We start from the raw sequence: 12,834 nt of genomic DNA on the forward strand, positions 1-12,834 counted from the left end.
TAAGAACAGGGGTTGAGATCGCGTCTGTCGACGATGAATATGGGCAGGTCGAAGAGGACAGCGATCGAAGAAGTCGATCGGGGGGGCAAAAAAAGAAGTGAAACTGGCGAGACCGACTTTCACTCCAAAGACGTAAGTTACGATCTTTCTGGACGCTGGTGTATTTGTTGATATTCGAGGGACAGAGAGAAAAAATGATGCAATCGCTTCATTGAGTAACCGCGTAAGATAAATTACCGCCGCGTATGCTACTCGGTCAGCGTGATCGTCCACCTTTTGCCAGTCGAACGTGCCGAATAGCCAGAGGATGGGGTCGTCTCGAAGATAATATTGTCCTTCGACCGGTCCCTTCCACGCTTTTTCTCCCTTTTTTCTTCCTCTCTTTTAGTTTCTTATTCTGATTCCTGGTCTCGCTTAATCGACGAAACTCGAGGCACGTCTCGACGTCGCGCGCGATTGTGCGGCTTCTTAAGACTTTACGAAGCAATTACCGCGCCGCTAATTAGAGTACAAGCGGCGGTATCCGCGGGCAGTCCCATTTTTGCCTACGAGGAGCGCGCGATCCTTCGCGTAATTGCAATTTCGATTGCCGTCGACGATTTCATTCTTCGCCGCGTTCCATTCTGCCTGTGTTTTCCGGCTGGTAAGCCTCGTGACTTAACGCCGCGCGAACGATAAAGTAAAGCGGATCTGAGCGTAAAGAAAAAACGAAGAGGAGAAGAATGGAGTGATTTAGACGGGGGAGGATTTGGTCAGACCCCACCGGTGGATTTCGGGCGATTTATAAAGCTAACGATTACTAACTGGCTGGCAAGTCACGCGTGTCGAAGCGTTTCAGCCCAAGGTATTAATTATCTGGACTCTCTTGTACGATCGAACCATTGGAAATAGTTGATATAGGGGCTTGCATTTATTATGTATTTAATGGCTAATAAAAGGAACAGAGGGAAAACGACGACGACGCCGACCGAACCACGCGCGTATTTCGAAGCAACGTAAAAGAAGAAAGTTAAATGCACAGATATATAGATACTACGAAGCACAATGCATATAAATGAAAAGAACGAGCGACGTTTTTTTAAGTGAATCAATATTACGTGAAATTTTATCGTACGATTAAATATACACCAGCTTTGAAATGATCGATATCGATAAATTTATGTAATGTATGTAAGAACAAATTTGCTATAAGACAAATCGTCGACTCGCTGAGATCGTCGATTTTGATATCCGCGAAACTTCAATTAATCTTTGGAAATGTATCTTTGCATAGTCTGCACATTTTTACACATTTCAATTTCTCGTGAATACGTAAGAATCCAATTATTATACAAAAGGACGTTGCAATCCTCGTCGATCGAAAGTCTGCTTGTCGATCAAATATACGAATAAGACTGAGTAGTCCGGGTTGTCCTCCATCAGGATTCAAGAGAGAGAACGGCCGGGACACGGAGATTTAGGTGCGTCGTTAAATGTCCCGGGCAAGATCAACATTTGCCTTTCTTCTTCCGCGTGTTCTCTTGCTTCCCTGCAGAGAGAAGGCCATTCGTTCTTTCGTTTCCTTTCGCTAGGACTGCTTCAGAAAATTTTTCTTTCCCCGGGGTGGAAAAGAAGTTGCAAGGCGACCCTCGCGCGTCGATCCGCCGTATTTACACAGGCTCGACAGTCGAGAACGAGTTCTCGCTAACGAAGACGAAATTTAACGAACATCCAGACCTTCTGCTCCCTTTTTTTCTTCCGAACGGATGATCGAGCTTGCTAACGACCACGAGCTGCTTCCAAGCCGAAGAAATCCTTTCGACGAACCCATCGACGAGCCTTCGATGCTCGCCTGGAACCAGGTTGGCGTGACTGATAATTCTCCGCGAAAATGGTACGCGTTGGCAACCTGCCACCAGCTGGGACGATGTTCAACGAAATCTTCGCTGTTAAATACCCGGCGATGAAATCTTCGAGTCATTCTCTCGAAGCGATTTAACCTTCCACTGACTGGCAATGATTACCAAGGCAACCGTTTCACGCGTTACCGAGAAATTTCACGAAGAAACCTTTCTTGCCTACGCTCTTGACCTGTTAACCGGGTCATTCGTTAATCCAAAGCTGCTGTTATATCATAGAATCGAAAAGTATCGTAACAAAGACAAATGCGTTCCTGTTAGATTGGTTTTGGTTCGTGGGAATGCAAGTACTTCTTACACGGAATATAATTCATTTTTAGGAGAAACGAAACAAAATGTAACAAAATAGAGCGTCGCTATATGTAAAAACTATTACGTACTTTTAGTTATAAACCATTAACTGTTTCAACGTTTCTGCTGTAATAAATTCTTATAATAAGTTCTTTAAGAGCTCTAATTTCAGTATAAAATAATTGAAAACAGCGTGTTCAGTTCGAAGATGCAAGTCTGTTAAAACTATCCAATAAGTTGAAGTTTCGCGAAATTTAGGAAACCAGAGTTGCAATTATTATTAACGAGCGATATTTTCGCTCCCTGTAAAAAATAGGAAATTTGTCATATCGCGTTTTGCCCGCGTAGTCTTCTTTTTACGTATGTGTTACTCCGATGACAATAATCTGATGAAACGGGATAATGTGGAATTCAATTCACTAACATTAAAGAGTCCCATAGAGAACAGCGAAAGCATTTAGTTTGTGAACGAACCTCCCTCGGAACCAGCCAAAAGAATTCAATCCGCGGATTATGGTACCCACTTTATCAAGACCAGGCTCGTGTGCAAATTGGTAGAACGCGAAAAAACCGTGCGGCAAAGCTGGAACATACTTGGAAGGCTCGAGACGGCTGGCCGCGCATCAACCAGGCAGATCGTTCGCTTTGTCCCTCTGTGGCTCGGCCGTTTTTCTCCCTTTCGGTGGCTTTTTTCAGGGCTGATTCTCAGCCACACCCCCGTACGTCAGAGACGTTTTAAACGGGGACCAGACACGCTCGCGCAACTCGGTACTTTGGTCCGAGGCCTTTAATTTGGCACGTGTTCCACTCTTGGCTATTGTTGCCATGATTGTTGGGTGGATCACTCTTTCCTCTCGCTCTGTCTGTGCCCGTCTTCCGCCCCCTCTTTCGCCGCTGGTTTTTGCGGTAAACGGCGGATGCTGGTAATGCACCGGCCCGCGTCTGTAGCCCAGTGCATGCCCGGCACGTGTTTCGTTTCTTCGTGGCCGTTTTTCGCGCTGCGGGCGACTTTCCATCGGAACGAAACGTTTCCGACAAGTTGAACGCGTCTCTCCTGCTCGCGATACTCCGAGCATCCGAGAAGCAGCACAGCACGCGAGTCCACCACCGTCGGGGATTTGAAATCGAGAGATCGTTGAACGTTAACCCTCGTTTGGGTCACTGAGTGTTTGGATAGCTACAGTGGCCACAGACAATGGTACTGACACGTACTCTTATTTTATAACGAAGCGTTTTTCTTATCAGGTTCTATGTAGATGTTCCACCTTCATCGTATCAGATTTTTGTAGCCTTTTGTGCAAAATTCGAAGGTGCAAAAATTGATAAAATATATCCAGTATAACGTATATTTAATAATCAAATTTTTCTACTCGTACGACCGTATGAAAGTAAAATTATCTCTAAAATGTATAGGATACCCGGGTATTTTAATCGTTCAACAGTGGCGAAGATTTTAGTTGAGTGTACAAAAATTGAACAAATTGTTGATTTACTTTAATTGAATTCTCCCAAAGAATCGAGACGATGGTCGAACTTTGTTGCTCGAAGTTTCTTCCTCCGTGTCGTATAGTGGATAATAAATTACAGAAGGCCTTTTAATTTAGCGCGCGAATCCTTCACGGAGAAGCATTTGACCCTCGTTGCCCTGTCGGATGCATTCTACTCGAAATCATTCATCGACCCAGCGAGGAATTGCCCAGCCGCTTGACGAATAGCGTGCGGACGATCGAAGTCGAGAGTGGTTCACATTCGACTCGTTTTCGAACCGTGCGACCGAAACTGGGCCACTCATTTACCTTAATAATGCTTGGCTGTTGGTCGACTTTCGTTTTTCACAGCGACTGGTTTTTCGCGACCTTGCCCGCGATTTCGTACGATTAACGGTTTGTGCATCGTTTAATAATCGAGGTAAAGAAGCCCCTAAATGTCCAATCAACGAAGCCCCCAGAACGAGCGGCCAAAAAGCAACGTCGATGGAATTTAATTTTTAAAGATTCTGTCAGTGGTTAGATTTTATTATTGCTTTATCTATTTTTTCATTTTAAGTTGCTCTATTTACGTAATCAAGAGAATTTCATATTTTTATTGTTTAAGAGCAAACTAAAATGTATACTATTCTCCGTTACATAGAAAGAAAAGCTGATTCTAACTGATAACACGATATTCGTATAACGCGTAACGTATTTCCCATATTGCAGAGTTCCATTATTTGTGTGACGCTTGCGACAACAACGATCCAGTCTCCCTTAAACTCTAATGAACAATTATCAATACGTTGACTGCAACGATAATCGTCGATGACCATTCTGTTATTAAAATTTTTAGAACGAATAAAATGAGAGAAATTTCGTGTATTAAAAAATTCTCAACGAATTGAACGACTCGGATACGTCTGTGTGACGCGTATTGTCAGAGAAAAAGTACGCGAACGCGATACAATATCTCGCGAAAATGAAATATTATGTCACGATGTATCTCAATCTATCGCAATATACGTAAAATTCGCGTGACAGTCAACGTGTTTATTAATCATTATACGAACGCGTCTTTAATTCCTATGGTTGCAAACTGGGACGAGGAATGAAACCGTACGAAAGAAGCCTCGCTCCGCGGATGCGACCCACGAAGAGAACGTACGAGGCCTGTCGGCCAGCAAGATAAAGAGTGGCGCGTATACAAAGAAAACCTGCTGGCACGCAGCGCGTGAGGAAGAACGATGGCGAAATTCCCCGCGAACAGTCTGTAAATTCCAGGCTTTACTGCCTGTCGTCGGTGAAATCGAAGCATATTATTTTAGCGCCGGATGATCCTCAACTCCCGCGCAAGATACATGCAAGAGGGCCTAGGGAACGAAGACGACGTCTTTCGTTGCGCCTAGAATAACGTTCGCCGCGAGAGGAATTCCCTTCGAGGAGGAAAGCGATTGAAATGCGTTTTACGAACGACCACGCGGCGAAATATCGACGTGGATAACGTGGACGATGGAAAACGTTTCAGGTCGGATTTCTCGATCGTCTTTATTACTTCCGAAGCTACCAGAAATCGCGTTCCCCTGGAACATTCTTCGATTTAAGGCTTCGGTGGATGCGTTTTCTCACGAACAAAGTATCGAGCTATATCGGTTCTTACGAAAGAAAATACTATTTTCCAGATGTTTCACCAATTCGTCCGAATATCTGGTCGTGCAATATCTGATCTGAGCAATTCTCGATGTGGCAATAACGGCGGCAGCAATTGAGACAAACGAATTCTTACAAATACATATAGAGTGCATGTGCTTGTAGGAATTCGTTCGCTGGATGAAATTCGTCAGAACATATTCATCGTTCGAGCAAGTTTGATTGGTCGCGTCGATCGAATTGGAATAAAATGGGTGTGGGAAAACGAATTTCTTCGATGCACGAAAATAAGCATTGATGAGATGTGGAAGGGAAGATCGCAGTGGGAACGACAGCGCGTCAAAACGCGCATTCGCTGTAATCATAGCTTCATTCAATAGCGATAAAACGGTAAGGGGAATAAAATCGAATAAAATCTGACAGAGAATCCCATCGCCATGTCTTAGCGCGTTAATCGGTTCAAAGCGGAAAACCTTTACAACGAAGTGGTTTCGATTTGGTTCGAAGCGTTCACTCCACCCTGGGTCTCTGCCCTTGTTGCATGAAAATAGAGTGTGTTTAGTAGAACGGGGGTGGCGGGCCGTTTTTCCAGCGGGATGGGTTTTCGATTAATCCAGGCTGTGTGCTGGTTTGCAGGAGCTGAAGGAAAGCTTCAATTACGGCTTGTTCTGCCCGCCCGTGAATGGAAAAGCCGGAAAATTCTTGGACGAGGAACGTCGCCTCGGCGATTATCCCTTCAATGGACCCGTCGGCTACTTGGAGGTAAGACACCTTTCTTTACCTTAGTTCTACTCGCGACAGCGCAGCGTGTTCTTCGCCGACTATTGCTAGCTTAAAGGACAACGACCATATCAAACAGCTGCACGATTTATAAAAGTATTCCAACACATACTGTAGAAAAATTTTAGGTATATATTACGTACATTATATAAAAAAACATTTTGCTACTCCATTTATTAATTTAAAATATTACAGTATTACAGTATTTGTAACGAGACACGACCGTCATCGTCGTGATTATATTGGTATTTGAAAATAATCTGAAAATGTACGTAAAAGTTGTAAGACATTTACTGCAAACCTATTTAGTAAAAAGATTGGTATACAGCACGAAGAACCGTGTTGAATTTTAAAGATGATCTCATCGGATATCGAGGCTTGTTAATATAATGAATTAGCTTTATCAAGGTCTTAAAGCTTCGAGCTTAGCAGGTTCTTTCATTTCCAACTATGTCGTATTAAAATACTCCTTTGTAATTATAAAATGACATTAAAACCAAAAAGTCAATAACGGCGTACTTGCCAAGTCTCTCTTCCCGTGATCTTCAAACTTTGTACAATCTGTATCTATTATAATATAATCGTTATTAAAAGAAAAATCCTTCGTGAATAGGTTAAAATATCACTATTTGGTCGAAAATTTTCCCACCTTGTTATACGTACAGCACGAATGAAATAACCAGAAATCCACTGAAAAACGTGCAATTTGCATACTAAATATCAACGGTAAATGTTAATAAGAACGTAATATTTATATCGAGGAGTACGTAAGGAAGAGCCTGAGCTAAATGCAGTTGAAAAGCGACGTAGGATCGCGAAAGGTTGGCGGTCGATTCCGGGGAAGGCCGGACGCTAATAGGTTAATTTGAATTTTCATCCCTGACCTCGGTATTATTCTCGTCGAGGAATAATCGCTGCGAGGGCGGCTGAATGCGAGGCTTAAACGGGCTGGTTCAGGCGCATTGACGCGGTCGAAAAGGTTTCTTCAGCTACGAGATTGGCCGGGTCCATTGACGTCCGGTGCCCGTCAAAGGAAACAAGCAACGAAAGAATGACGAAAGAGGTTTGCTCGGTTACGAAGAACTGCGACTCTTCAATATCAAGGGGTTTGCTCGGGAACCTGGCGATCCGCTATCATCCGTTCTCTCCCTCTATCTTGCGCGCGCGCATGTTTCTCCGCGTCCCTTGGGTCAAGGAGGGACCGCGTGGCTATTTTTTCCCCGTAAGCCTACTTCCTTTTTCACCTGCGAGGTGAGAAACGATCCGCGAGAAAGTAGAAAACATCGGTGGCGACTGGTCGTCAACGACGTCGTCCTCGACAACGAGCAAGAGCGAAAGGTTGCAGTGTGACCGTGAAAAGAAAAGGCGCCACACGCCGTTACGAATTCGTTCCGAGTGCCGGTGTTTCTCGGTTTTTCAACGGGACGATTATTCATACACCATCGATCATGCTCTCGATGAAAAGCCCCACTCGACAGCCATGCGATTACGCGTGTTTTTTCGAAGACCCTGGGACGCGATCCGAAGAGGAACGAAACCCGAAGGTACGACAGAAGAAACGCAGTGAATCTCGGAGTTAGATCGACTGGAGAAAAAGTGGTATTTCAATTCGAATGCGAACGGGTAAGCCGTGGAGAGATGGACTACCTTTTTTAACGTCAATTTTTTATGCCTAGAATCGGTAGAATAAATGCACACATTTTTCCTTGTAATACTATATATCGAATACAGTTTTAGTAATTTTATCTTGCTTTAGAAATACGCATATAAAAGACGATAATAATATCCCAGACAAACCACGGTATAAGTTAGTCGAACTACTACATAGATGATGAGATCGAATATGTACGAAACCTTTTTCAACAGAAACGCGTTTTCGCGTTTATTGGAACAGTTCGACATTTCTGTCGATTAACCGTGACGATTTTCACGCTTCGTGCGGCTCAAATCCTATATCATGGAAAAAACTAGAGATACAGTTTTTCGCGATACAATTAGTGGAATTTAGCAGTAGACGTTTCCATCAAACGGAGCCATCTTAGGGCTCCCTTGCATGTTCCATCTTTCCCCGTCTCACCTTCGTTTCGTTCGACGAAGAACGGAATAAAATTTGCAGCGCGTCGCACGAGATTTCGTAGTCCTTCGACAGATGGTGAAGACTCGACTTGAATCCAGGAGTCGATGCACCAGGACGGTGACTGTTGAAACGGGGTTTTGCGAAAAACAAATAATCCCGTGGTCGGTTAACGAGATCTGGATCTTGCCCGCGGTTTTCTTGCGTAACCGGATCTAGTTCTCATCTCGGTATTCCTCTTCTTCTTCTTCTTCTTCTTCGTAACTCGTCTCCGTTAACGCGATCGGCTCCAGTGCCGATAGCACGGTTGGTCTCGCCGCGGGGATTCACTTTCTAGGGTAGGTTGGTTGACTCGCGTAACTTCGTCGGCTACTTCTCGAACCTTGCACAAGTTACAAATTACCGAACCGTTCCTCGACCACGATCGAAAAACTCATTCGACGAATACCTTCGTCTCCGTCTCCGCGTTCCCCTTTTTTACATTACTGTGCATAAACATTCGGACACTTCTAAATTATTACGAATACAGTGGCTCGCGAAAGTGTTTGAACATTTTTACAGACTTTTTACGAATATATCAGGTGTGTTATAGGAAACATTCAAAGATTTCATTGGCACCATTAGGAAATTCGATTATCATAATTATATCGATCAAGTTTGAAACAAAGGAGAATGTATATTGAAGCTAGAAGATTTTTAGTGCGAGTACCGTATATTTCATCGAAATCGTAGGAATATTTGAACAGTCAGTTAGTCATCGTTTCGTTATAACTTTTAAAAAGATAGAGAAAATCTTTTGATCGAATTGCACCAGGTGTTCAAATACTTGTGCATGAGAACGTATGTACTTACGCGTATTCACGTCTGGCTCGTGAATTTCTCATAGAAAATTCGTACTACGTAGCGGTATCGCCTTTGTAGTATCGCAGCAAAGGAACGCGGGTTCAAACCGAACGCGAGCCGAGTGTACTTTTGATTGTTGCATAATTAATGCGCTCTATCCGAGGTTAATTAAACGGTAAGAGTTTTTCGACGAGCGAAAAAAGGTTCCACCTGGCTTCGAGATCTTTTTCCACCGAGCGACCTTGAGCCAGTCGGACAGCAGGGATTTTCAGCTCGTCCATTTCGCGAAATATTTCAACGTCGAGGTGGATGATGTAGATAAAGTGCGAACGTCCGAAGATGGTACGCGCCGGCTTGTTTTACTTTTTCTGCTTGCCGTTGGCTTAAGTTGCGCGCAATAATGCGGCCGCCATATAGGACCTGGATAGAAATAAATACGCGGGGTTAGACAGACCCATAGATCACCTGTATTCGGTACCATCGGTGTTCGCCACGATGTTCCTTTTTATTTTTTTCTTTTTTTCTTTTTCTTTTACTTGTGTGTTCCTTGCACTCGTCGATCGCACGAACCGAACGAGCGAACGTACGCTCGATCTCGTCACGCGAGATTCACTTTCAGGAACGAGCTGGCTTACAAACGAGCTGCAACTACTTGCGTCTCGCGAGAAAAACTTAGCCGTGACTATTAATTTTCACGCCTCGCTGTTTCCTCGAGGACGATTCAATTTTCGAAATCGCTGCGCTTCGTTAGCAACGAATCTTGGCGAATCCGAACATTGTTTTCCAACGACGAATCTCCTTCGTCGTGATATTACAGCGAGGCAATTAACGAGACCTTCGTCCGTTGCTTTCTTCGGCGAAGTACGCGATTACACGCGTATCGAGCCAAGAAGCAAGATGCGATAGCACGTCGCGTAATTAGACGCGCGCCAAAAAGGCTCGTAATAAAACTGTTGCCTGCGTAATAACGTGATTAACCGTCATCGAGTAAGCAGACCGAGTGACGGTGCAATTCAACGCGCGGAAAGGAGGAAAAGTCGCGGACAAGGTAGCCGACGTTGGATACGCACGTAACCCTAGTTGAAGGAACGCGACCATTAAATACGCCAAGGACGTCTTTGCATCCGAATGCGATCGTTTACCACACGATTGGTAGCACCTCGCTTGCTTGATTCGTAGCTCAAAGTTCACCGACAGGCTTTTCTCTCCGCTATACGCGCAAAGACGTAGAGATAGATAATCGTTAATCGTACAGTAATGTCTAATTTGTAAAAAGTTGTACGACAGGAAGTAAAAAATTCGTTGATCAAAGGCGGTTGGGCTTTTGTAATATGACGGTACATTCGTTATTTTCGTAGCGGCCTATCTCTAATTTACATTGCAACTCCGGTTCCCTGGATAATCATAATTGCTGCTAACGGTAGTCATTAACGCGGTCGTAGCTGCGATATTGCCTATCCGTCAGTAATCTAACGCTGTGAAGCACGACGCCTCCGATAATTACAAAGAAGCTGTAACCACCAGGAAGCGACAGGGTGAATCCCCCATTAAGCCGAGATAATTTTATACGTTTTGTCCTCGGTATTTTCCGGCTAAGTCTATCCTCGAGAAAAAACCAACGTGCGTATTTCGCGACCATCGAGCAAGACCGGTGTTGTTGAAAAAACGCCTAAAACACCGCTGGACGTGCGACAGCTGATTAAGCAGGATGGTATAATCGCTATATGCGCTTGATAATTAATTATATTTTCTGACCGATTTAAATCTATGGCCAGTTACAATATGACTTAAGATGTAACTTAGAATTTTGTAATTCGCAGCTCAAGTACAAAAGACGAGTATACAAGATGCTGCATCTCGACGAGAAACAGCTGAAGGCGATGCACACGAGAACGAACTTGCGAAGGTTACTGGAATACGTGGCAAACAGCCAGGTCGAGAAGATCGCCAAGATGTGCAGCAAGGGTCTGGATCCTAATTTCCACTGCCAGGAAACCGGAGGTAAAACCGATTACGAGTTTCTTTCTCGGTTGAATTTGTGGCACTGATCCGGCAAACGTTCTACCGTAGTTGCCGAAAAAGCTCGATTTCATTTAGATAAAAGCTTCGTGGCGAGCTAATTCATGCAAGGAGGAAAAGTTCTCGCTGAAACGTCGGATATAACTGTATTCGACTATGTAGCCAGCTATTTCTCGTTTGGCTAATCACAAACTCGCAACCACGCGTTTGCTTTCTGTCGCCTCGAGACAACATGCCGACCTTGAGGCCGCGTCAGTGGTCATCGGATTTCCTCGTGTCCATCAGAATCTTCCACGCGTTAAGAATCCACGTCGATGTACCGCGAGTGATCTCACGCGAAAATTTGCCTGCTTTTGCAGAAACTCCGTTGACCTTGGCCACGACCCTGAAAAAACCTTCGAAGGTCATAATAGCGCTGGTGAACGGCGGCGCGCTGTTGGATTATCGAACGAAAGAGGGTCTGACGGCAATGCATCGCGCCGTCGAACGAAACAGCTTGGAGGCGGTGAAGACGCTGCTCGAGCTTGGCGCCAGCCCCAATTACAAGGACACCAAAGGATTGACGCCGCTCTATTACAGCGTCATATACAAGACCGACCCGATGCTCTGCGAAACGCTGCTTCACGACCACGCGACGATCGGCGCCCAGGATTTGCAGGGGTGGCAGGAAGTGCACCAGGTCTCGCAACAATTTTTTCTTTTTCTTTTGTACCACTTCCTAAAGCACTGTCCGTTTAAGCTGCGTCCTCGCCTAAGCAACAACGGAAAACTCTTTATTGTCTGTCGTTGTTGCATGTTTGGAACGATAATCAACAAATATCGACTTACAGAAACATTTCTCATACCGAACGAGGGATATCTGGTGTTTGCTTCGGTTTCAAAATGGTCGTTTTCCCTAGCAAAAAAATTGTCCACGCACGGCTTCGTCGTGAAACGTTTGTTTCCACCAGAATGTGTTTCGTTTTACTCTGATCTTTACCGCTCTAATTGGAAACAAACAACAAGCGACTTCTGTTACGAAAAACAATAACACGAAGAATGGTAGAAAAACATTGGACAGTAAACCGGCAACTTTTTCAAAATACACGAAACATCGACCAAAAGTTGCTGGTTGTTGCTTGGAGTAAGGACGCAGCTTTAGACTAGACGTATCTATCTCGAGCAACACGTGGTAAGGTTTGAAGGACAAGTTAAGGGAAGGTAGGAAAAGTACGGTTTAATTATAATCGCGTCCCCTTCGATAATCGATACTTGGTGTGGTGTTCGCAGGCCTGCCGCAACAACCTGGTCCAACACCTGGATCACTTGCTTTTTTATGGCGCCGACATGAACGCGCGTAACGCATCTGGTAATACACCGTTGCACGTTTGCGCAGTGAACAACACGGACTCCTCTTGCATACGCCAGTTGCTGTTCAGAGGCGCGCAGAAGGACAGTTTGAATTACGCGAACCAGACGCCTTACCAGGTCGCCGTGATCGCCGGGAACATGGAGCTGGCCGAGGTCATTAAGAACTATCAGCCGGAGGAAGTTGGTGAGTGCGAATCACACTGACAGATAGGCGAACCTCGTCGAAGATTCGACGTGATTAGGGGAAGGAGGAACTGTTGGCGAGACAATCTTCCTTTTGTCGTTCTTTCAAGCAACAGAGAAAAGATGAAACCGAACCTCCCCTCCACGCGACCGCTGGTCGATCAGTTGATCGATTAATTTTCTACGTTTTGATCGTGCCATGCAATAGCCGATTCTTAGTAGGTAGACAACATTCAGGGAATCGACAGCGATCACGAAAAACTCGTGATTCGGAGAA

The 12,834-nt window shown here is 44.6% G+C and overlaps 1 protein-coding gene across 5 annotated transcripts in view; it reads left to right on the forward strand.

Moving 5' to 3' along the window:
• Positions 1-12,834, forward strand: part of Prosap (SH3 and multiple ankyrin repeat domains prosap) — a 180,535-nt gene that overhangs the window by 155,707 nt on the left and 11,994 nt on the right. For all 5 annotated transcript variants that reach the window (XM_069115374.1, XM_069115375.1, XM_069115376.1 and 2 more), the window contains 4 exons: positions 5,945-6,070; positions 10,826-11,006; positions 11,384-11,703; positions 12,294-12,558. In XM_069115374.1, the coding sequence (XP_068971475.1) occupies positions 5,945-6,070; positions 10,826-11,006; positions 11,384-11,703; positions 12,294-12,558 (892 nt within the window). The remainder of the gene's footprint in view (positions 1-5,944; positions 6,071-10,825; positions 11,007-11,383; positions 11,704-12,293; positions 12,559-12,834) is intronic.

This window comes from Bombus flavifrons, chromosome 6 (genome assembly GCF_040668555.2).
Source record: "Bombus flavifrons isolate JBK064 chromosome 6, iyBomFlav1_principal, whole genome shotgun sequence".
NCBI classification, from domain to species: Eukaryota; Metazoa; Arthropoda; class Insecta; order Hymenoptera; family Apidae; genus Bombus; species Bombus flavifrons.